General features: G+C 41.8%; 1 protein-coding gene across 4 annotated transcripts in view; it reads left to right on the top strand.

Annotated features, from left to right (window-relative positions):
* Positions 1-23,156, top strand: part of ANTXRL (ANTXR like) — a 47,383-nt gene extending 24,227 nt beyond the window's left edge. For all 4 annotated transcript variants that reach the window (XM_072340557.1, XM_072340559.1, XM_072340556.1 and 1 more), the window contains exons 14-19: positions 3,028-3,123; positions 3,743-3,781; positions 6,620-6,718; positions 8,336-8,503; positions 9,616-9,696; positions 22,795-23,156. In XM_072340557.1, the coding sequence (XP_072196658.1) occupies positions 3,028-3,123; positions 3,743-3,781; positions 6,620-6,718; positions 8,336-8,503; positions 9,616-9,696; positions 22,795-23,019 (708 nt within the window). In that variant the 3' untranslated portion in view covers positions 23,020-23,156. The remainder of the gene's footprint in view (positions 1-3,027; positions 3,124-3,742; positions 3,782-6,619; positions 6,719-8,335; positions 8,504-9,615; positions 9,697-22,794) is intronic.
* The last annotated feature ends 1,071 nt before the right edge of the window (positions 23,157-24,227 follow it).

Below are 24,227 nucleotides of genomic sequence, written 5' to 3'. Positions count from 1 at the left end.
TCATTGGCCTTTCTGACAGCTGCAGAGCAGAAGGGCAGGAATGAAGACAAACAGCGACTGGAGCTTGCAGATTTGATTTTTCTGATGTTTTCAGCATTGCAGTTGGGAAATTTTGTACCAGGTTGCTGGAACAGCCCATGGTGTGTGGATGCAGAGTCCAGAAGAGATGATTTTGTGGCTTCATCTGTTTTATTTTTTATTTTACAAAATTTTCTTCAAAATTTTCTACAGTGGAGATTTAAATTCCCATGTTTTCTACCCCCTTTTGAGCCCACAGTGAAAAGCAAATATTAACTGGTGCATTTAGTTACCCACTTGTAATTTATTCCTGATGGAGACTGAAGTCTTAGCCCTAGCTAGGATCCCCACAGGCCAGAGGGTGGATGCAGAAAGCTTTCTTCTCAATAGCCTTAGGATAATGAGGGGACTCCAATCTCCAGTCCTGTCAATCTCATGATTTTTGCCCAGCTCCTGCAGATTAAACATGAAGGACTCCTGATTCTCATCTGGTACAAGAAAGACCATCTCACTCCAGTTGCATCCCATAAGTGGGAAGGCTGGTGGTTCACTTTCCAGCTTTGTTCTAATCTCACTCATTTTGCTCTTATTGTTTTATAGACTCCCTCCATTTCCTTTCCTCTCCTGCTCTCCTCTCTGTGAGCAGCAGCCAGCTGGCCTGCTCAGCCCTCCTCCCCAGCTGGCGCTTCTGTCCTTTCTGTACAGTAAGTATCTTCTCTTGACTTTACTCCCAAAGCCTCTGTGTGATCCCTGTGCTCATTTCTGTTCAGCTGCATGAAGTCTGCTATTTCCTTTTCGAAGTCCAGCTTCACTATGATGCTTTGTGTGTTTGATCACTGAAAGAGGACTCTCTAGCTTCTTGCTGCCAACAGCTCCTGAGCTGCTGCTGGCAAATGTCTCGGTGATTTATATGAGCACTTAGCATGGGAAAATCAGTGCCTGAGAACAGGGCAAGGAGGTGATATGTGTTTAGAGTAACAGTAGCTATAATATGTATGTATCTGTGGCTCATGCACTGCTATGCTGGTGCTATGCTTGGATCTGCTTTTAAGGAGTGCATGAATTCTTCTACAAAAATGATGTTTAAGTATTCTTTTATCAGCAAGCTGGCTTCAGTGGGAGCTTATGCTTCGGGTGTATTAGTGCTACATGTAACCATGAGTGGACCAGAGGTGGGTGGCAGCACTGAGCTGCAGCTGGGTAGTGTCTTCTAAGAGGACTCCTCCCTGTGCCTGTCACTACGCCTTGTCTTTTTCCTGCTGCCTGACTTAACAAAAGGGGTGAGCTATATAGTGTATCCCAAAACAGAACAATTTGTTTTGTCAGTGACAAAGCAGTGGAGAAGTGGAGATGCTACAGAGTTACAGGATCCTGGGCTAAGTACCTAGGAATGGCATAGGAGCCATGAAAAGGTTAAGCACATCTTGAATGTGCCAATCCTAACAGGTCTAGGTTTTGGCCTGAAGAAGAGCTGGGTACCACTCAACAGCTCATCCAGATTTCACAAAGCTCTTCCCAGCTGGTGATTTCTTTTTCACCCTCAGCCTCTTTGCTGTCTGGGAAGAAAACAAACCCACTGGGTTTTGTGAGAAGGGGATAAGTATGAGATTTTTGTAGTCTTGTCATGGGAATTCAAGAAGTAGTTTTCATATTTAACAAGATTGAATCTTATGGACTCTATCCTACAGTGGAACTTGCTTTCTTTCTTTTTATTCTCCCAACTATCCTTGTTTGAAAATGCTGTATAGCCTTCTCTTTTAGCCATCTCCCATTCCCTCAGACTGACTCATAGACCTTTCTTCAAGCTCTCTTCACCTCTTCCCAGTCCTAGTCTGTCCTCCAGTTTGTTACCAGATTTTTCGTGTTCTCTGGTACTCCTGTTGCTTGTGAATTGAACCTCTTAAACTCAGAGAACTTACCATTGAAGAGGTTTTCCACAGCTCTGGAGCACCAGAACTAATTTTAACCCCATCCTGGAGCCCACTGCAGTCCAAGGAAACTGCTCATTCTTTCATACCACTTCTCATCTGCATCAGATGTTGGATTTTCAAAAGCTACATGCTCTGTATGTTATGCAGGAGCTAAGCAGCACATTGAAGACCTTCTTTCTTGTAGTCATCAGAGCAGTATTCAGCTAGCAGATATTCTGAATGCATTGTCATGAATGCAATGTGAAGTCTCTCAAGATTTACACAGGAAAATCAGAGCTCTGAGTCTCCTTAGTTGTCTGGCTACTCTGGAGACCCAATTTCAAGTATTAATACTTTTTGTTTGTTTGTTTGTTTGTTTGTTTTCTCCATTAAAAGAAAAGACCACTATTTTGAATGTAGATCCTCCCTGACCCCAGACTCCCACCTGCAGAGTAGGTAGAATCAGGAATGATAAAGTCAAAGCAGTCCCAAGAAGCTCACCAAGAACCAGCAGTGTTAAGGACTAGTTATCTAAGTGCTCAGGCTGGGGTTGTGTGCAGCTTAAGGCAACAGAGGCAGGCTTAGCTGATGAGGCTGAGCTAATAATAAATTTAAATATGATGTTGATGTGCTGATGGTTACCTGTATGCTTTTAGCTGTGACATTCCCATTCTTAGAGTATCTGCACTGATACATTATGCATCTCTAGTAATGAAATATTATTCTGCACCATTGAGTTTGATGATGTAGTTTGAAATATCCTTCTGACGGTACTAAGGGATCACTCAGTACAAGTTTGGGGACAGTTTGTATACAGTTTTATCACCTTTGAGTCTAGTGAGCTACAAGCATACTGTATATAAGAATTACACATACCACAAACAGGAGGTACTTTCCTGAATCATGACTCCAGGTACAGATTTGTCACACTAAATACTGATGAGATCCTAATGATGATGGTAATGAACTGCACTACCTAAGTGAAGCCATGTAATGGGGAAAACCTGGCTTGTTTACCAGGTCTTCTTGTGTAACTTCAGGCCTCCTACTTCATTTGTGATGTATGCAGATAACTTAAAGGTAATCATCTTGTTTGCAGCTGACTGGAACCATCCTTTTCATTGCTCTCCTGATTCTATTTTTGCTGCTGGCTCTGGCTCTTCTTTGGTGGTTCTGGCCCCTCTGTTGCACCGTGGTAAGTATGGATTTATTTACTTTTTTCACTAGATATCAAGTTCTATTTCTTACTCACTTCTTTCTAATATAATAATGATTATTTGGACCTTGTTTCTTCATGTAGTAGTGAGCCAAATGGCTTGACTTTACGGTGTTACTGTTCCTGTAATGTGATCCACTGAGTAGCCCAGGCAAGATTTAAACCTTACCTAAAGTCAGAAACTTTTATCAGAGACTTTACTGAATGAAATGATGATTAGATACCTTGAGAGATGCATTAATGAATTTCTCTGCAAATGTTTTAAAGCATCTGTAAAATAGTATTGCTTAAAAGTAATTTGTTAAACATGTAAGTCATAGTGACTGTGTGTGGAGCTGAAAACTTTAGGTGTTTCACAGGGTCCAGTAGGTACCAGGCAGGGCTGGAGACATACATGTGATGGTATTGGTGCTGCAGAGCAGATATTGCTATCAGTGTGAGTAATGGTAGTCTAGTGTTTATGTGCTGTGTGCTTGAATGTGAGGAAACAGAGCCAGGCAACCTATCTATGATAAGCAAAAAACACGGAGGGCATAGCCCTGATGTGGAAGAAACCCTGTTGTTAATTTAGGTTCCTCCCACCATTTGTATATTCCAGGTGATCAAGGAGCCACCTCCACCGCCACCTCCAGAGCCTGTAAGTATGCTATTTCTGATCTGTCACATTGTCTGCAGCTGCTATAGTGCAGTGTACTGCCCATGAATGTCACCCCCGTAGGTGCTTTAATGATACCTTGGAGGCTGAGAGAGGAAGTCTCTGGGGTCAGGGCAGTTATTTCTGCCTTCTGGCCTCTGTATGTACATACAGCAAGGTTATTTCCATCCATAGAGAAAATAGATGCCTAGCTCAGAAGTTCATGAACACAGTTCCTGCAGTTCTTTGTTCCTTCTACTGTGCATCCATCACATAGGTGTGTAGAAAAATCTTTGCTTCTCCAGAAGTAAAATCACTGTGCTGAAAGCTGTCCCTCTTCCAGCAGAGCTGCTGTTCCCAGGAGGGGAGTACAGAACAAAGTCAGGCAGCTGAAAGAAAAGACAGTGAAGGCTGAATTCCTGTGGCTTTCCTACAGGAGAAGGGAGCAGGAGGCGGGTCCTGGCTGTGGTTTTGCTGCAGCCTGACCCTTGGCAGGATGCTTGGCCCTTCTGTATTTAGGTTGTGAGCTGCTGGAGGAAGGGTTGTACTTAACTCTCTTTGAGATGGTAATTCACAGAGGCCCTGATTTCAGCTTTGGATTTACTCTGTTATTTTGATAGAAATATTAGCAATAAATAAAAGTATCTCCAGAATGAACTCATGGCTGCATTTACTCCTTTCCTGGGCAAAGACAGCTAAAGGGTGGGAAACTATTTACCTAACCCACAAGAGAAGCTTACATCTATCTTGCTGCTAACTTGCTGTAACTTGGCATGAATATCAGGAGGCAACCACAGCTGCAGTTTTGAGGTTGCCAGAGGCCATCACTGCTGTCTCTGTGATTCTGTTGCTTGCCCTGAGCAGCAGCATTGTGACAATTTGACTTGAGAATAGGCACAGAAATCATTCTGGTTTTGGGGTGATCAGTGTTGTCATGAGGCACATAATCACAGCCATGCTGCATTTGAGGGAGATTTCAGAGAGCATTGCACCCTGGCTGTAGGTTTCCCAGATGCTCTGGGATTATTCTGATCAGAAGAGAGATTGGACCAGAGCACATCTTCAAGCTTCCTGAAATACCAAAAAATACAGATGTTGCCCCTCTCTTTATTTGGTCCTGAGTCTACCCTCTGTAGATCATCGTTTCAGGATACATAACACTAGCTTCCCTATGTACAGCATCCTGCCCTTTACCTAATGTAGTCAGGCACTGATGCTATTAAACTGAATATAGGTATCTAATTCTTATTTGAAACCACAGGTATTTGATTTCTAACACTTCTCAAAATGTACATGGTGGTTTTTAATGTTTCTTTGCTATATGTGTTTGGTGCACAGGCTATTTATACAAAATTCTTTATCAACTTGAAAAGCATAAGCCATCATTAACAGTCCTGCTGCTATCAGGTTTGCCAGCACTTGAAGGTTGTTAGGTGCAAAGAATTCAGATCTGTTAGATCCCATGAGAAGAGGCAGGGTTTTTTAATATGAAACTCAAGACCTCATTAAGTGAAACACAAATGAATTTAAACTACTAATGTACTGTCTTTGATGTGGCACAAAATGGGTTTGTGTATTACTATCTTCCAAAGCATCAACAAAACAATCACACAACAATTTCCTTGTGTATTTCTATGAGTTAGGGGTTGAAAAATCTCACAGATGCCATGGTAATGTCAACTCTAGTCTTGCCTGGCAATACTAAAGAATTTGAGGAACTGATGCATGAAACAGCTGAGAGTTCAGTTGTAACTGAACAAATGATGGAAATAGCTCCCTACAAAGCATGACCTAAGAGTTAAGTAAGAATAAACAAAAATAAAGGCAAGCTTTTTAGGAGATCCTATCCTACAGGCTTTTAGACTCTTATCTATTCATAGAGATGTGTAAAGGCCATTTCAAGAAAATGTCATTCAGTAACCTGGTAATGAGTTGTCCTCTACTGTTTGAGTTTCACTTGATTTCTTTTTATTTTGTTTTATTTATATTTTTAATAAAAATGAATTCCAAAATGAGCTTCTGGAACTGTACTTATGGTGTGACTTTCAGCTGGTTTGACTCAGTGTAATGACAGGGAGTCTGAGAAGTCCCAGCAACTTTTCCCAGCTCAGGATGATAGAACTGGGAAAGTGTTCCCAGGGTTGTCGAACCAGAAATGTTTGCCAGCTTTTAGTTATGCAAGAACAGAACAGTGAACATGAAGTAAAACCCTGATTCAGATTCTCCCACATTCAGAAGAGGAAAAAAAAAATCCACGGTCTTTATAGGTCAGAAACACAGGATCTGAGCTTCCTGAAAATTTGGAGATGCTCCAGTCTCAGTTCCAGCTCCAAACTGTACAGCATGAGCCAGACTCTACAAAGAATCAAGCAGCACAGAACAACTGGTTACAGCTGCCATAAGAAAAGGGCTTGATGCACATGTTAGAAATCTCACAGTGGTAGCTTTTTCCCTGTTAGGTGACATTAAATTCTAAAGGTACAATTAATAAATGAGTCCTTTGGGTTAGCTGATCGCAGCATTTTCTGCACAGCTTAGTGACAAGACAGTATAATGTACAATTCATCTGCACTTTGCTGTCCATTAAAAGTCAGATGTGATTTTGAAGCTCAATGCATATTTGATTAAATAAAAGCTGCCTGAAGAGGAGAAGGGAATAGGCAGTCCTCCTTGGCTTGCCCAGTTAAAATTGCAGCTGCAGAGACAAGAGTCTTTTTTGTTTTTTGTCAGCAAGTAAGTGTAACGCACAAAGCCAAATATCTAAGATTGAACTGTAGGATGTTCATTTTTTTTCCCCATTTATATGTGAACAGCAGTAACATCTCCCTGTCTTTCCCACAGGAGTCAGATGATGAAGATGGATTGCCAAAGAAAAAGTGGCCAACTGTTGATGCATCTTATTATGGAGGCCGAGGTGTTGGTGGAATTAAGAGGATGGAGGTATTGTGGTCTTTTTCTTCTATAGTCCCTTGCAAATAATCTCAAATATATACTTTATTAATGTTTTTGTGTAAACAAACAAACAATCCCACAATTATTTTTGTTGGAATACAGGCCAGGATTTAATTAAGACTTGTCTACCTGAATGCACCTGCCATCCAAGTATCAGACATTGAGCTGCCACATTTGCATGAGTAATTAATTGAATATAGCATTGTTAGTAGGGGAAAATTTTCAGGTTTAAGAATGGGATAAGCACCAAAAGTTCTAATTTACTGAATCAGACCCTTCAGTTAGCGCAGTTGGCTCTGATTCGGTTGTGTACTGTAGAGTTGCCCTGGTTTTGAGTATTTGAGAGTGTCATCTATGCTGTGCCTTAGTGGCTGGAAGCTGTTGGCTTTAGGAATTAAAAACAGTAATTTTATTATTATTATTATTTTCTCTTTCATTTGAACATTAACTCCTAATGCACAAAAGTTTGCCAGGGGAAAATTTCACTCTTGGTTCTCTGTTGAAATTGGTCAATAAATCAAATCTTACCTCAGGATTCAGACATGACACAGTCTTGATATGTAAGCTGTTGCTGTAAAACATATTTTCTTTGTGTTATCCTATGGCCTAGATATTATGGAGAGGCAGTTGATAATGCTGTCATAAGAGGTTAACTCTTGTATATTACTGCAAAGTTAGTGAAATCAGTGTAATATACCTTACTAAGGCTAATAGAAGCACAAGGCAGGGAATTATCACTCATTCATATATGCTGAGGGTCTAATGGTGACTTGTAGGGATTCCAAACCAGGCACTACTGCAAGATCTAATTGGCAGCTGTGGGAAATGGACTAATGTGGGCCATCTGAGATTCTGGTCCAAACCAGAATGAAAGCAGTGGCTTCTCAGCAAGGACCTGAAAGTCTGCAGTCAAAGTACCGTGTTTTGATATCCTTAACCATTTTCCTCTGAAGCATATTCATACTTGGTGCTGAATAGCTTCATGGATCACATGCTCTTTATGAACTCAGGTTCACATTTCTGCTTGAGTCAAACTATGAAAGCAGTTTTTTAGCTCAAAACAAGCAGTGTGCAGTGCATAAGGATAAAGTTACTGACCTCTTTTGTGGATGTACATGGTCTTCTTTAGAAGAACTGTTTTTAGTATGGACTGCCTATCAGATCCTTTCCTGCTGATCCCATTTTCATTTTGGAACTAATCTACTGGAGCAGCATAGAGCTATTGATATAGACTGCCTACCTTCAACTAGTGCTACTGCCCACTTTTTGGGCAGGCAATAGGAATTTTGATTGCCTGGTTAGGCAATAGGAATTCACCTGTGTCCTAGTGGAACAGGGCAGAGTGTTTGGGGTTTCATTTGGAAATGGATTAATCTGCCTTGAATGCCTTAACATCCCACTATGCATCATGCTGTGTACACACTGGTAGTTCAGGCTGCTTTTCAGAGTTAATATATGGCTCTTAAATATATATTTCTGACTACGGTGCCTTCATGTATTTGGTTTCCTGTCTGAGGATATTTGAATTAGCTGATGGAACTAGGTAAATACCTGCTTGTGATGACCACCACAGTGTCTGTACTTAGTGTGCTTTCCTGGCTTCAGGTGCGATGGGGAGATAAAGGATCAACAGAAGAAGGAGCAAAACTGGAAAAACCCAAAAATGCCATTATTAAGCTGCCAGAGCAGGAGTATGAGCCCTGGGAACCTAAGCCGAAAAAACCCCATGTGAGAAAACCTCCTTCCCAGCGGAAGTGGTACACTCCAATCAAGGTAATGAGCCCATCTCTCAGTTTCATGAAGTCCGTTTTGTCCTGCATGATGCTATGTCCTGCCTCCTAAGTGTAGTCTTTGTTATGGTGGATCTGGGGGAACCTATTTAGAAAAATGGCCAATATCCCTTAATTTTGCCCTTTTTTTGGAACTTATATTGCCCCAGGCCCTGTGTTGTCTCAGTTTTTTGAGGAAAGTGGAGGATGTTAGAGGGCAAGAGCAGAAAACTTTCCTCCCACATCTCACCTCTTTGTTGGTCTTTTTGCACAGTTTGGGTTGCAACAGCAAGTATCCTATCTCTTCTGGCTGGGGGACCCAGCTGTACTCCATTCTGAGGCATTCTGCAAAGAAGTTCAGATAAAGAAAGTGCTTTGTCCTTCCTTTGGTTACAGAGTGGCTAAGGCTTGGGCTTGGGATTCAACTCTATTCCCTCCTAGCTCAGCCACAAGACATAGTGTTTGATTTGGGGCTAGTCCCTCAGTCTCTCCATGCTTTTTCATCCTCATTTCTCCTGTATCATTATAGTATCTGATGTCTGCCTGTCTCCAACCTATGTATCCTCACACAACCCCAGAACTGTTATCTCAGCTTACAGACAAGGAAGCTGGAGGGCTTGTGCTGGTGAAGGCAGCAACATACCACACTCATCCCAGAAACCCATGGCCAAATCTTAAACCAGTGTTTTGTGTGTGCAGAATGAGTCCTCCCCTCCCCATCTTGCTGTGTATGGTTCTCAAATGGGTTTAACAGTGCTTGACTTTATTGGCTGGAATGTACCTGTGAGTGATGCCAGCCTAGGTCTTGTGTCTGCTTAACCAGTTCATTGTTCTGCCTTTTGTTAACACAGCTCCTAATTGTGCCTCTGTGGAGCTGTTTAGGCTACAGTCATTCTCACTGTGTTTTGAGCAGAGTGAGTTTATCCTACTTGGTTATAAGGTTCACGTTACCACTCTGAGATCTGTTCTGGCTGTCCAACAGGACAAGGGCACAGGAGCGATTTTCATGCACTTTGATGCAGAAAGGCTGTATCTGCTCAGCTGTTGCTTAATTTTGTCATGTTCTCCTAAGCCTTCTTGGTCACGTCAGATGTTTGTTTTTTTTTTATATTCCAGGGCAAACTTGATGCATTGTGGGCTTTGGTTCGGCGAGGCTATGATCAAGTCTCTCTTATGAGACCACAGCCAGGGGATAAGGTAAGGTGTCACAAACACGCTGTCATGTTATTTCTCTGTTAACAGCAGCATTGCTCTGCCCCTTGCCTTACTCCTTTTTTTGTTTCTTTTTTTAATTTATTTTTTATTTTTTATTTTTGTGAGCCTGTCTCCTTTCTACATTACCTTGAGGCTAAAAATTTGTCATGAGAACCAGAGACTTCAAATGAGCTAAAATATTTGCTGTGGCATCTATTTAAGAGTATCTCCCCAAAAGGTTAACAACATCTCCACTGTTATTATTTCAGCAGAGTGAGGTAGAAGCTGGCCAGCTGCAGTTGTGTTTCTGTCTTTTTCAGCAATACAAGCTTTTACCCTTGTAGCCTTGCTTTCTTGGGAGCATGAGTCCAAGGAAAAGTTCTTTGTAAACTCAAAACTAGCAGATTTGAATTTAATATATAGTAGTAATGTTGCAACTTTATTTTTCTGATGTTGGGTAGGAGAGATAATTGTTTCTCAGATTTAATAATAGCACTAAGTGATTGTTCTGTTCATAGTTCCTCACATTAGCAGGTGCTGAAGAAAAAAGCTCTAGCAAAGTTAGTGAAAAATAGAATTTCTTTAGAGTTCTGAGCAGAGACGTGTCTCTTCCTTGTGACCTGTGTGGAGGCATAGGGTATTTTCCTGCTTTGATAAACTCAAATGCAGGTCAGGAGTTGATTGTTGGAGGAAGCAACGAGTTTGTGCCTCTGAGCTACAGAGGTTTGCTCCGCTGTGGTACTGGGAGCTTCCTGTTGTCTGTTCCGTTACTCTAGATGAGCAACCTCAAGGGAGTTGTGTGCTGCTGCCTCTGTCTGTTCCACCTTCACATTTGTCTTTCTGGGTAGGAGCTTTGACATGCAAGTTCCAAGTAGAGATGGTTGATTCTTTCTCCCCTGCCCCACAGCCCCTCTCTGCCAGAATCTCTACATTTTATCAGTATTGATACTTTAGTCTCTTCCATTTTTCTTTTGGTGTGTATGGACCACTAAGGGACAAACTCAGCTTCCCATGCTACTTTGTAAAATGGCCTTTTAACTCCTTTCACCAAGCTGCATTTTCAGGGCAGCTGTGCTTGAGACACCTTATTTACTTTTTAAGCACGATCTGGAGCTCCTGAATTGGCTCTTTAGTCCCAGCTGTATTTTGATAGCACTAACATTGTATGCTACATATCTATCCCCTGCCTTTTCCTGTCTTGGCGGGTACATTTCTATGGGTGCAGAGCACAACAGAGCCTCTGTTATCCTGCACAGCCACGAAACATGCAGGGGCTGTCTAAGAACAGGGATGCTCAGTTACTTGCCCTTCAGCCCTGCTGTGGGGAGGATGAGGAACTCAAAAGGGGCTGTGTAAAACAGAGCAAGCTGAAGGATTATTGTATCAGGGCAAACATTAGAAAATCAAATGTACATCTGGGAAATAGGGTGGAAAGAATCCCATTGAGCCAGATTCAGTGGAAGAATGAGATAATCTGTTCCCTGGTCTGTGAAATTAACTAAAGCTGAAGAATATTGAAAGGGAAACAAGAAAATGACTGGCCATCACTCTGTTGTATAAATAAAGGATATTACAGGCCTGTGTTTCATGGAGAGATCTAGCACAGAGAAGAACAAGGTTATTATGTATTGTTCTGTTGACTTTTCCAGTAGCAATCCGTTGGTGGAAAACTGAGTTTGTGCTTGGCTTTTGGTGAGGAAGGAATATATAAACAAATCATAGAATCGCTTGAGTTGAAAGGAACACTTGAAGGTCATCTGGTCAAACTCCTCTGCAGTGACTAGGGACACCTACAGCTTGTGCAGGTGCTCAGAGCCCCATTCTTGAATGTCACTGGGATGGGGCATCTGTTACCTCTCTGGGCAACCTGTGCCAGTGCCTCACCACCCGTATACTAAAAAAACTTCTTCCTGACATTCAATCTAAATCTTCCCTTGAAACCGTTTCAAAAATCATAACGTATGTAACATACTCATGTATACTTGCATGCATAAGTCCTGACTAGAGCACATCAGTGCTACGGGTGACCTGGCCGCATGGACAGCTCTGGCTATATGGAGCTGGAGGAGCTGAGCAGCCCTCACAGCCCAGGAGAGAACAGAGCACTGCTGCCCAGATGTGTTGACATCAGTCAATAAGCGCTGGGTTTCTGCTGGTAGTTCCATGGTAGCACAGTGCCTTGTTTCTTGGTGTTCTTCCAAATGACACCATCCAGAGGCCAGAAGGATTGCACCATTGCTTTGCTTTTGCAGGTTTTTGTTTTTTGTTTTTTGTTTTTTTCTGGTTTGTTTTTCTGTTTTGTTGTTTGGATTGTGGATTTTTTTCTGGTGGCAGGGAGGTGTGTGCTTTTCTTCCTTTTTTTTCTTTTTTTTTTTCTTAAAGGAAATTGTATAGTTCTCTATTCAGGAAGACTTAACATTCAGAAGGCAAAAAACCACAATGTTTTGGGGACTGGCATTTGCATTCATAAAGTGAAAAATTCACATTTCTGGATATCCAAAATTCAATTAAATTATCTTTACATTTTCAAGGATTACCAGAAATGTCAGCTAGCACTGGAACAAGATAACTCACCAAAGTCAATACTCTCCAAACTGTATTCAGTGTACCCCTAATTAAAAACAAACATTATTTTCCACTTGTATTAGCTCAGCTGGGCAAATTAGTTTTTTGTAGTGGTGAAATGTAAGGCTGAACTATTGTCTTGTTGTTTTGTTTTCATTAAATATTATGATGAATACATCCATAGTTGAGGGAGGGGAAAAAAATCACAGTGTTTTTTTGGGACAGGGTATGACGAGGAATGTTTTGACATTAAAGCATTCTCTAAAAGCTTTTGGAAAGTAGTTTTCATCCTTTGGAACAGCTAGGTTTCAGAGCTCTTCTTCCTGAAAAATACTTGTAGAAACACAAGTGTGGTACCCACTGCACTGTGCCTGGTACAAACACCCCCTTTTTGCCCTGTGTACAGCTGGAATTTGGCAGTTCCCAACAGGCACTTGTACTGCAGCTGCAGAGAGGCATCCCATAGGGCTTGTTCACCCCAAGGCTGCTGCCCTTCCCTTCCTCCCCCAGGAATCTGGGGCTTTGAGCACCAGTAGTCACAAGTCAAAGGTGAGGCTGTTACCAATGCCAGCAAGTAAATATTAAAGTCCCAAAGATGTGTGGAGAGGAAGGTGAGATGCTTCTTACAAATGTCTTCTTCAGTTGCTGCTTTCAGCAAATCCATTCTGTTTTGCATTTCAGCATATGCTGTCACAGGAAGCTTGGTTTACCAAAAAATGCAGCTAAAAAATGATAGCATTCCCCCCAACCTCCCCAGGAGAATTGCTCTTGTTTATTTAAAGCTTTAAAAAGCAATCTCATTTTTGTCACTGAAAATTACCTAGAGCAGAGTGAGAAGATAAACTGGGTTTTGATGTCACCATTATCCTTGTACACCCATGGGACTACCCAGAAAAAGCAGTGCTTGACCAGTTCTAACCTTTGGTTAGCACATGCAAAGCCTTTTTTGGGGAAAGGGACTTGAAGCAGACTGTGGTATGAAAACTGAAGCTCTTTTCCCCCCCTAGAACTAAAGATAAAAAGGAAGTACTTAAGTCAAAAATTGCAGTAACTGTGAGCTGCAGGTTGTGCTGGAAAACAGAACTTGTGCCCTTTCGAGTTCTCTGCATTGATTCTCTGCAACGATTCACTGCATGACTTTGAATAAATCACGGTAGCTACAACTCTAAACACTGGTCTTTGAAATTGGGTTCTTTATTCTGGGTTCTTTATTCTGGGTCTCTTTTAAAACAGTTGTTCTAAAGTTGGTGTGTTTGATACTCAGAATATCCAATTAATGGCAAATACGGAGCAACTGTTTGCAATGCTGAACTTGACGTCTATGCACTTAGTTTTCCCAACTGTAAAGTCGTGAGAATGCTGTCTATATTCATGATTTCTCATTACTTTCTGGCTGCTGCGCATAGGTGGTCAGTGGTTTGCAAATAGCATACTGGGATGGCAACACTGCTGTCACTCCGCATGAGTTGCCCTTGTGCCAGCACTGGTTGGAGCTCACGGGAATTACTTCCCTTCAAGACCAAGCAGTGGCCTCTAGCATGCTTACCTGCAGCTCAGAGCTGCACTGTAATCACCCAGAGCTGTAGGAGGTGCTGAAAAAGCAGCACTGAGCACCTTCAGAATGTGTGTGTCAGGCTTCTGTCTTGTTCTGAGTTTTTTCCCTTTGCTTAACCTTTCTGGAGCCAATTATCTTCATAAGCTGCAGAAAAATTAAAGAGATGGGGACACTGCCTGCCATGGGAGGTATTCTCACTTGGGCATTTTTGATGAAAATGAAATGCATGTAGCCATTGTGTGAATTTCTTTCTCTTTTGGCAAAGGAGACCACTATTTGTAAGGTTTATTCCTACTGTAACAGGCATGATATGGGGGAAAGTGTCTCCTTGGCCAGTATCCTAATTCTCAGTTCCCAGGATGTGCCAAGTGCTGCAGCTGGAAACTTAATCAGTGACTAATGAGTTTACTATCCTGCAAGAAGCCCACATACTGGCATAACTTCTCTTTTGCCAGGATCATATTATTTCTGACATGGAAGAAGAGCTTGCAAATTGGTTTTGTGGGCAGATACTGCCCATGTGTCCCCTGAGGGATAGCAGCGTATCCAGGGCTTTAGAAGCCTAAGGCAGAGTCAGCAACAGCCACAAGAGGCCTTTCTGAAGAAGGGGTGTAGATGCCAAGTGCTGGTGCTACTTGGCATGAGCTGCACAACAGAGCGAAGAAGGATTGGCCTTAGGGTTAAGAAACTGAGCTGCAACTGCAGAGATCCTAGCTGTAGCTAATGTAGGTCACTTCATGTCTGTTGTACTTCAGCTTCCCACTGATAGAGGTTAAGTTCCAGGAGAGTGAGACTCTGTTCCTGTTGCCAGTTTGAGTGTGCCAGAGATGGGCATGTGCACATGAACAGATATCCCATGGCCAATGCATATAGTTGTTTCTTGGCAGCACTCTTGGATCAGTGCGGATCCTGCATTATCTTCTTTGTTTTGGACTTCAGGGAAATGCACACAATTCATTGTCTTCTGATTTGGGTAATAGTCCAAAACTTTATCTAACTGGCCTTCCATAATGCTCTGCCTATGTACTTCTGTTTTTTGTGTGGGAATACATTTCTCCGTGTTGAGAATGAGTAGTGTCATGACTTTCCTCAGCGTAAGCACTCTGTAAGATAACATATTAATGTTACTGTTCACACTATGTTTATTGTGCAAAATGTTAACTAAAGATGAAAAGACATTGCATCTCTGCTGTCTACAGAGGAGCTGTAAGTGTGGATGCCTCCGTTCTTGTATAATCTGCTGTGGTTCCTTCTGTGGTAACAGAAGAAAATCTATAATCACTGCTATTATATACGTGGGTAGTACAAATGTACTACCCAACCTGAGAGCATATGAGACGGTTGTTCTTTGTGGTGGGCCAAGATCTTATGTTTCTGGTTAAACCAAGGAAAATTAATAGCCATTTTCACCAGAAAGCTGAGAGCTTCCAGCATTACTCTATACACTAGGCGCGTAAAGAGACTCATGTTCTTCTTCTGTGCATACCACAATCCCTGCTAGCTCCTGCAGAGACAATCAAACAATTCACCCTGGAAAGCACAATGACACTTAAATGCAGTTTGAACAAAACCAGTTATAGTCCTTTGTGGTCTCCTTTCCTCCACCCACTAACCCACCAATACCTCAAGTTTAAGACTGTTGCACTCAGTGAATGTTTGCTGCTCTAGTTGCTATGTTCCAAAGCCCTCTTTGCTCTTGGTGGTGTAGAAATGTAGACTCCTTTTCCCTGAAAATGCTAAGCAAAGAAAGAAAAATCTTCTGCAAACCAACCACTGTTTTTTCTTCCCTTGAACCACATACTTGTATTGTCAGCATTCAAGTGTGGAAATGTGTGGTGCTGTGGTTGAAATAAGGGATGTGAGTCATGAGTACTGAACTTGTATATCCCAATTCCTTCCCTGAGTTGCTGCCTGACCTTGGGTAGGTGGCACAATCTAGCAGTGTCTCCTTGCTTCATCCATTAAAGCTGGTAGCAAAGAAGTAAATTGTGCATTGTGAGTGCAGGTGTAGGTTTGACTTAAGCAGGAGATTTGTCAGGTTTGGGTGGGGTTTGGTCTGGCGTGGCGTTACTTCGAGGCTGGTAGTGAGCATCAGGTATGACTGATGGCACATTACTTTGTTTATGCTTAATGTCACCGGCTTCTGTCTCAGAAATCATTTCTGTCCTCAGAACTAACAGTCTGTATGGTCTACACTTGGTGTTATTTCAGCCACAACCTCAGCAAGGTCTAAGCCATGTGATGTTTTGTGCATTCCTGCAAGAAATCTTGTGACTCTGGCCCTTCTTTCAGGGGGTGTCTGTAGCCCACTGCTGCATTTTCTTGCTAAGACAGAGGTAGAAAAAACATGCAGCTCCCTGCTGAATGGGATGTGATAAAAATTATTTAAATAGCCCTGTCTTCATTACTGGAATGGATTCTCCATGTCACCTCCTGTGCTGTCCTTTCCTTTTGTGCCTAAGCTGGATAAGTGGTAGTAGGCATATGGCAGTTGGGTTATAGGGATGTGCTCAACATGAAGTTTATTTTGCTGATGGATCCTGAGTCTAGCTGAAAAGGGCCAGTTTCCCTGGCTGATCTTTTTCTACACCCAATTCCTAGAAGTGGCTGATTCTAGGAGAGAAGTGGCCCACTTCTCTCCCATGTGCCGTTGCATTGAATTTTAAACATAGTAGATTGTTCCCAGAGGATCCATCTCTGACTTTAAGAGGTGCCGTGTACTAGTGGGACTATGAGCTGAGGCACAGTGTCTGCTAATCTAGCTGGGCTGTAAGCAGTTTGCTGCTGCCTCTTGGATCATCTTTGTGCTTTTGCATTCATCTTGTTCTAACTCTCAATTTATTGAATGTACTTACAGCCATTATAGGGAGCTCACTGTTAAAATATGAGTGATTTATAACCCATGGCATGCTGATTTCTTCTCTTCCAGAAGTGTTACCAGTTCGTATATAAGGTTGACAGATAATACACTTAATTAAGAAAAGGAGGGAATGAATCTTTTATTTTAAAAGCGATATTGAAGAAAACTGTATTTTCATTGTTGGGCACCCCTGCTCTATTGAATCTTACTTCTAAAATCCTCTTCCATCCAGCCAATGCCATTTTCTCTGACTGATTCATAGTTGTAGATTGACAACAATTCTGAACTGCCAGGTATACCCCAAGAAAACTGTCACTAAAAGGAGAGGACCTGTCCAACTGGAAGATGTTTAAAGAGCCAGACTCCCATACAAACAAATATTTTATGGTAATTATATTGTTTTGGTTTGTAGCTGCAAATGGCTACATATGAAAATAAATAATTACAAGTTAATAAATTAAACATCAATAATTGATGTTACGTAACAATTAAATGTTAATGATTGCCATCCATTATAATTAGAAATTAATTATACATTATATATTTATGAAACTGAAAGCATGACCAAACACCACACTGCTAATACAATAGGCATTTCCAATATTTCATTTTCCAACACAAAAACAGTATCTCAGTCTCAAATGCAAGAGCAGGATTTAGTAAAAGTTACTGGTCTGGGCCTGAAGACCAGGCAGGCTTGGGTTTTATGTGACAAACTGTTTCATTGGCTCACTAATTTCTAGCCTGTGTGCTGCAGGGTAATCAGTGCAATTCCCAGGAAATCCATGAAGGTTTTAATGAGCCATGACATGTTCAGCGCACAGTCAGCATGAAGCAGTGCAGTGCAAGGGAGGTTTTGGCAAAGGCTGCTTCACAGAGGTCCTGGCTGCTGAGGAACCAGCTGCTAATCCTGATACTTGCCCAGTGGACTTAAGTAGTAGGGGCTTGGTATCTCCCTGCATTGGCGCTCTGACTCTATAAAATGACTCTCCGTAAACTGCCTCTTTCATAAATGGAGTAAAAAGGCCTTGTTGCTGGTCCTCTAATTTTTTTCAAAACTCAACTTCTACATAAGTGATTGGCTTTAAAGGTGCACAGTCTGTCTGTTTCTCAGTCTTTGGGTCGAAGCATTCAGTTAGCTAAACTGATTGGCTCTCTGTGGTTGCTAGCTTTTCAGCTTTTTCTTTCTTTCTTTTTTTTTTTTTTTTTTCCCTCAGATTCAAAGTTTTAGCATTCCTTTTGGCTTTACTATGCTTTTCTCACTTAGATTTTCAGCAAGCATACAAACTCTATTCTGTTGAGTTTCAGAACTCTGCTTTTGCATTGGTAGGCACTTAGGAAATGATGGTAAATGTTAACAAACCAAATTTCTGTCTATATACGTATTTATATATATTTCACAGGACAACAATGTGAGAACCTCTAAACTTTGAAGGAATGATTTTTCAATTCATGCTAAAATGTAAAGGCAAGATTCATGTTTTTTCCACAATTGAAGGCCTAGAAGTTTCTATAAATATTTAGTTGATGCTAATTCTTCTTCAGTCAGGTACCTTCTCTGCCAGTTAAAAATGGGGTGCAGAAACTCCATAAGCAAAAATGTAGGTGAATGAAAGCTCAAGTAAAATTTGTAATGGGAACGATATTGTCTATTGGGCCAACTAACTCGGACAAAAAGAAGAAACAGACTGACCTTAGCATGCTCAAATGCTCCAGTGTGCACAAAGATGGAACTGGATTTGATTTTTTGTTAAATAAATACCCAAAATTTTCTTGAAACAGAGAAAAGCAACAGATATGGGCAGATGGCTTGGATTTTTTGACTTACTTTTTTCTGGGGTGTTCTTTGTATCATGAGTGAGGAGATGTGCCCATGATACAGAGAATTACACGGATCCTGTCTCTTGAAAATTTGTGCAGTAGTAACTACGGACTTATGGGCAACAAGCACTGGGGAGAGTTGTACTGAGCACTGTGAAGAAACTAGCCCAGAAGCAAGACGCAGCAGCTTTCAAGAGGTTCCTCTCTTCCTTCCCCCCACAAACCACACACAAAAGCACATCCTAGGTGGTCAAGGAGGCATTGCCTGTAAGTACAATGTGCCTGAATTGCACATGTGTTTGTTACACTGGGATAAAAGCTGGAGTCAGGGCAAGGGTGGATCCCGCTGCTTCAGTATTTGTACTTTTTGAAAAGCCAGTTTGGCAAGCAGTATAACAAGAGCCTAACAAGTGGATGGACATATGGGGAGGCAAAATAATTGTGCATTAGGAAGACTGTGCAGATGTGAGCTGAAGCAAGGGCGTAACTCCATATGGCACTGTGCTGACCTTCAGTTGGTGCCTGAATGACAGTACGTGGTGCAGGTCACACCATCTGAGGGATGCTCTGCTGGGAGAGGGGCTGAAACCAGACAGAACTGGATTAACACAGATCATCTGCTTCCTAGAAAACAATAAGGCAGCTACTGACAGCTGTTGTGCCAGAGATCACCATGGTATTCCTGTGCCATGCAGCTCTGAGCCCTTCCTGAAGCACTTGGTATATAACATGCTTTTGGAAAAAAAATGTTGTTATTGCTACTAATGCAGTAGCTTTTGATCTCTGTTAATCCCTCATGCAAGGAGAGCAGAGATGAGTGTGTGGCAGGATACCTTTGGAATGATGTCTTAATGTTTCTGTCCCTGATTTCTGTGTTTCAAGATCCTTCAAATGTTTTTGGAGAGGAGATTACCGAATCCTTACAGACACAGAGTACTAAGAATTTTGTGGCTACTTTAAGAAGCAGCTTGCTTATTCAAGAAACCATCATGATTCTTTCTTATGAAGCTAATCCCAGAGAGATGTGCCCATGAGGCAGAAGAATTGCTGTGGCATTTTGTTGTTTGGAAAGTGTGATGAGTGCAGGGCTTAATTCTTCAACCTGGAAGTCCTTTGATGAAATACACCAGAGAAGTTAAAACTGAATTACAATTTATGGTCATTTGTTCCCCCCTTTCCCTTTGGGCTGTTAATCCTAACCCTGGCTCAGAGTTCAGCCTCAATTTATCAATGGCTGCTTGAAGTGCTCGGGAGGATTTGCTCCAGTATTCACCAGAAGTCTTTGATGTATGAGATTGTAGGCTAACACCAATAATCTTTTGTGAGGAAGTGTCACAATGCATACATCGATCAGAGAAGCCTCTATCTGTCAGACTCTCCCAACCCAACCGTATTTTTCCTGACACAATGCGGCGCATGGCCTTTAAATTACCCATCTGTCTGACAAATCAGCGAGTGTGGCAGAAACTGGCAGCAGCTTGACGTCGCCTATCACTTTAACTGAAGTGAAAGTAATGCAAACAGATTTATGGGATCCCCTTTGATTATAGACTATGAATATATTTGGAATTGATGTTTTGGGGAAAGACAACAGAGGCAGCAAAGGCTGGTAGGCAAAAGCACTAGTGCTGGGTTTGCATTTTTGCATTTGTTCTGGAAAATTGTTCTGTTTTATTTTTCTTCCCTTACCATACGTTGAATCTCATCTGAATATCTCTGACTTCTTTTGTTTTTTTCCTTAAGTGATTATTTTGCTGTTTGAAATTCATAAACTCATAAAATCAAGGCTGAATTTTCTTAAATGTATAGCAGTACAGCTATTAAATTAATCTGTATTGTTCATTGTCTAGCAGTAAATACTACTGATTTTCAAAGTGAGCACAGCAGAAGACAAATGACAGTTATAGGCTAACAAGGATGGCTATTCGCTGCATCTCTGGGAAGGACTTCAGTTCTGTGACAGTAGAGTGAAGCACTGACTTGTGAGTTTCTTGATTCAGTTGTCTCTCTTTGCAGAAGTTGTCAAGAAGCAGGCTTTTGCCCATTGATGCCTCTATGCATCTGGCCCTAGCACAGCGTTGCCTTGAACCAGGTTCATAAGCAAAGTCTGCTCTAACAGGCCTGCTTTTTTAGAGAGAAGATTTTATCCCATGTATTGAGGTGGTTGTTTAAGTGCAGTGGTGAATTTGTGATGGTGGAAACTGGGACTGAGTATGTCTTGTGTACAGGCAACAACACATCCATTCATTTAGCTCTTGGCTGCGTATGAGCCCTGAAGCCCTGAGCCATCCAGTCCAAGTAAGTGGTAGGGTGGTACCATTTGGGTGTTAGTACATTCATTGAATCATTTTCTGAGCTCCCTGAAGCTTGTATAAGCATCTCTTAATGCATAGCAGAAGTAGATGTTTGCCTTTTATTCAGAGAAGTTATATACTAAAAAGACTATCTTCTTTTTAAAGGAGTAGTTTCACTAACCAAGATACAGGCATTGTAAATCTCTTAACAAAACAGATCATTGATAAACTGTGATTCCCTCTGCCTGGATTCCAGTTGAAATCATGATCTGTGGAGTTGCCGTAGAAAATCAGCCCATTCCCTGAACACCTTTGGTGTTTCCTTGTGCCAGCAGTGATCTATCCCTTTTATGGACACTTGTATCCCCTTTTTATCACAATCATCTGTAGCTGCAGGGATCACAATCTATATCTGTTTAACTCTGAAAGAACCCTGAGTTCTATTTAAAGAGTATTTGTATGCCTTCAAGCTGAATGTTCTCTGTTGAACCCAACATACAACCTAAACCTCTGCCCAGTGCCATGGCTTTGCATGTCTTTGAAAATTATGAAGGGAAGATGCCTTCTGGAACAGATGCTTCCTGACATATCAAACTACTTTTTTGCTTTTCCCCATGCAGTGCTTGTCCTGGAAAGAGAAAAATAGGCAGTGATTAATTGTAGAGGACATTAGCATGAGGATGGTTGCTTCATGGAACAAAACAGGCATACTGAACAAAAGAAAAAGTGCTGGCAAATGGAGTTCATCAGTAATGGCTGGGTACTGTCCAGCCCACAGTTATGTGTATGGAAACCACATCTCAGTAAAGATGAGTGGAAAAAAAAACATAGCCTCTGTGTGCTTCTGACAATTGTATGGAAGCTGTGAATGACCTCTGTTCAGTATCTGAAGGGCTGTTCATGAAGAGCTACTCTCCTGAAATTATGGGGGTTGAATGTAATGGGATTAGCCAGTTCATCACATTGGGCATTGGAAGGCTCCTGTAAGTAGGCTGTTGGCAGTGTCACCCCTTCATTTTAAGACTACCTTCACCTCCAGCCCTTGTGTGTGATGATGAAAGGCCTTTCTAAATTCCAGGCTTCTGCCAAGCTTGTGGCAGCGGCGTTGTTGTGTAAGCATCTCCTCCCACCTCTCCAGGTGAGGAGATGGGTATGGAGATGCCAAACATTGCATCTCTGCACACAAGTTTGCATCTGCAGGATTTCATGAGGCTTCCACAATGACAGTGGGCTGTTTCGTAACAAAACATGGTGGCTGTGGGGAGGAGCAAGTAGAGCAGACAGGTGAGGTCTTGGTGTCTGATTGAGATTGTTCTGGCTTCTCCCCACAGGAAAGGTGAGGTTTTCTTTGGGGTCTTGTCTCTCTTCTTGCCTGGAACTTGTTTGGTGGAAATCTATATAAGCGTCGGAGCTTCCCTTGCATGAGTCCCACACCTAGTAGGCTTTTATGAGGACAATGGGGAAGCCACATCTACATTTGGAGCTCAGGAGTTCGTGTACTATCTCATTGTAGTACTGGAAGCATGGCCACCATCTTGGCTAGCATCTCTATGAAAAGGAGGGCTACAGGTGGCAAGTGGTGCCTTTGCTAATGTTATTCCACAGGTATAATCCTGTTTCTCCTGAGAGCTTTTTCCAGCATAGTTTTATCATAAGGGAACTCGGCAGGCAGGCAGGACTCTGTGGGGGAGCTGTGACAGTAGCCATGTTCTACATGGCTGAACTATCAAAGAGAGTGCATGTGTGCAAAATCACACTGGGCTCTTTTATGATTTAAACCAGTCCCAGGCTATTTTCCATAGGCAGTAACTCCGAAACATAAGGAAGGCATTTGTCTGTAGTACTGATCTTTAGTACATCATGCCCTAAATGTCATGTCTAGGATCCAGTGAATGGCACTGGATGAAGAAGTGCATCCTGCCCCTCTGCTTACAGCCCTTTTGTCTAGCTGCTGCTTAGTCAAAACAAATGCTTCTTATGAATAATTTATTTCTCTTTACTTCCAGGGGAGATGCATAAACTTCACTCGGGTAAAGTCAGATGGGACCTCTGCGCCTTACAGCCCACCACCAAAGCTGCCACGACGGGACAATGTTAACCATGCTCCAAGGAGTCCTTCTCCTCCTGTGTCTCTGCAGCCCCCCTCAAGGCAGCCACCTCCTGGGCCACCCCCGTCCCGAGCCCCTCCTGGACCTCCCCCTTCACGGCCACCCCCGCAGCCCATGGCTTAGTGCACAGCAAAATCCTGAGTAGCAAAACACGTCTCTTTGCTGAACACGGCATATTTATTGAGTATTGGTTTACAATTAAAGATAACAGAATTTGTTGCTGGTCAGCAAAAAAAAAAAAAAAAAAAAAAAAAAAGGAAAAAAAGAAATTACCAAGTGTCAGTTTTAGTGTATGAATATATTTATACCACACGTGCTGAGTAAACATTCAGTGGATAGATTCAGAGCTATGGGGTACACAAACAAACCAAAATGATCAGCTAAATACAGTAGCAGTAGCAGCTTTTGTTTGTATATGTTTCAAGATCTATTTACATGCGACATTTGTCTGACTTGGTATGTCAGATCATACATTAGTAACTTTAGCTGGATACACGTGCATCTGTTGTTTTGATAGCTGCCACCTGCAAGTTGGTTAAACATAGTTCATTGAAGCGTTTGCATTCTTTCCCCCAACAGTACTGCATCCAGATGTTAACATGGAACAATGATTACAAAGATAATTTCTGCCTTTAGTTCTGCTGGTGGAATTTCCATGGAATTTTATAAGGAGGCTATAACAACAATAAGGTAAAATGAGACAATTTAGCGTGGAAGAGGGGTGTCCTTCTCGTGACAAAATCTGTTTTGAACCTGCCATGTCTGAATGTGTTTAGATTTGGTTGTTCAGGTTAGTTACTGAAGGCCAGATTTTGGTTCCAGAAATCCAAACCCTGAACAAGACCTAGGTTCAACATTGTCTAAAGTTCAGAGGAATTCCAAGGAACTTTTTGGCTAGATATTTTGTTTTCATTCATAGAAAACACTTCAAAATTGAACAAAAATGTGTAATTTGAGCATGAATGCTGCCATATGCAAACTGTATGTTACATAAATCAGGAGCATTGATGGACTGATTCCATTGCTGTTTAATCACAGAGAAGTTTCCTTTTGGTCTTACTGGGTCCTTGTGATTCAAAGATGAATCCTTCAAAGTGGCTTTCTTTAGATGGCCTGGATCCCAATAAACTAACCTTGCAGTCTATCTGTGATCAAGAGAAGCATGGTGGGAAGTGTTAATGTTAGCTTTCCACCTCCATCCCCCCACCTTCTATAATGTCTGTCTGGAGGATTTCCAACCAATAACTGCTTGTTCTTGACCTCTATTCTGCGTGTCATCAGAAAGTGATGTGGGCACCTACACAGAGGTAGGAGTTTGACGCGGGACTGTG

The sequence above is a fragment of the Excalfactoria chinensis genome, chromosome 6 (genome assembly GCF_039878825.1).
Source record: "Excalfactoria chinensis isolate bCotChi1 chromosome 6, bCotChi1.hap2, whole genome shotgun sequence".
Taxonomy (NCBI): Eukaryota; Metazoa; Chordata; class Aves; order Galliformes; family Phasianidae; genus Excalfactoria; species Excalfactoria chinensis.
This window is presented reverse-complemented; position numbering and strand designations above follow the sequence as displayed.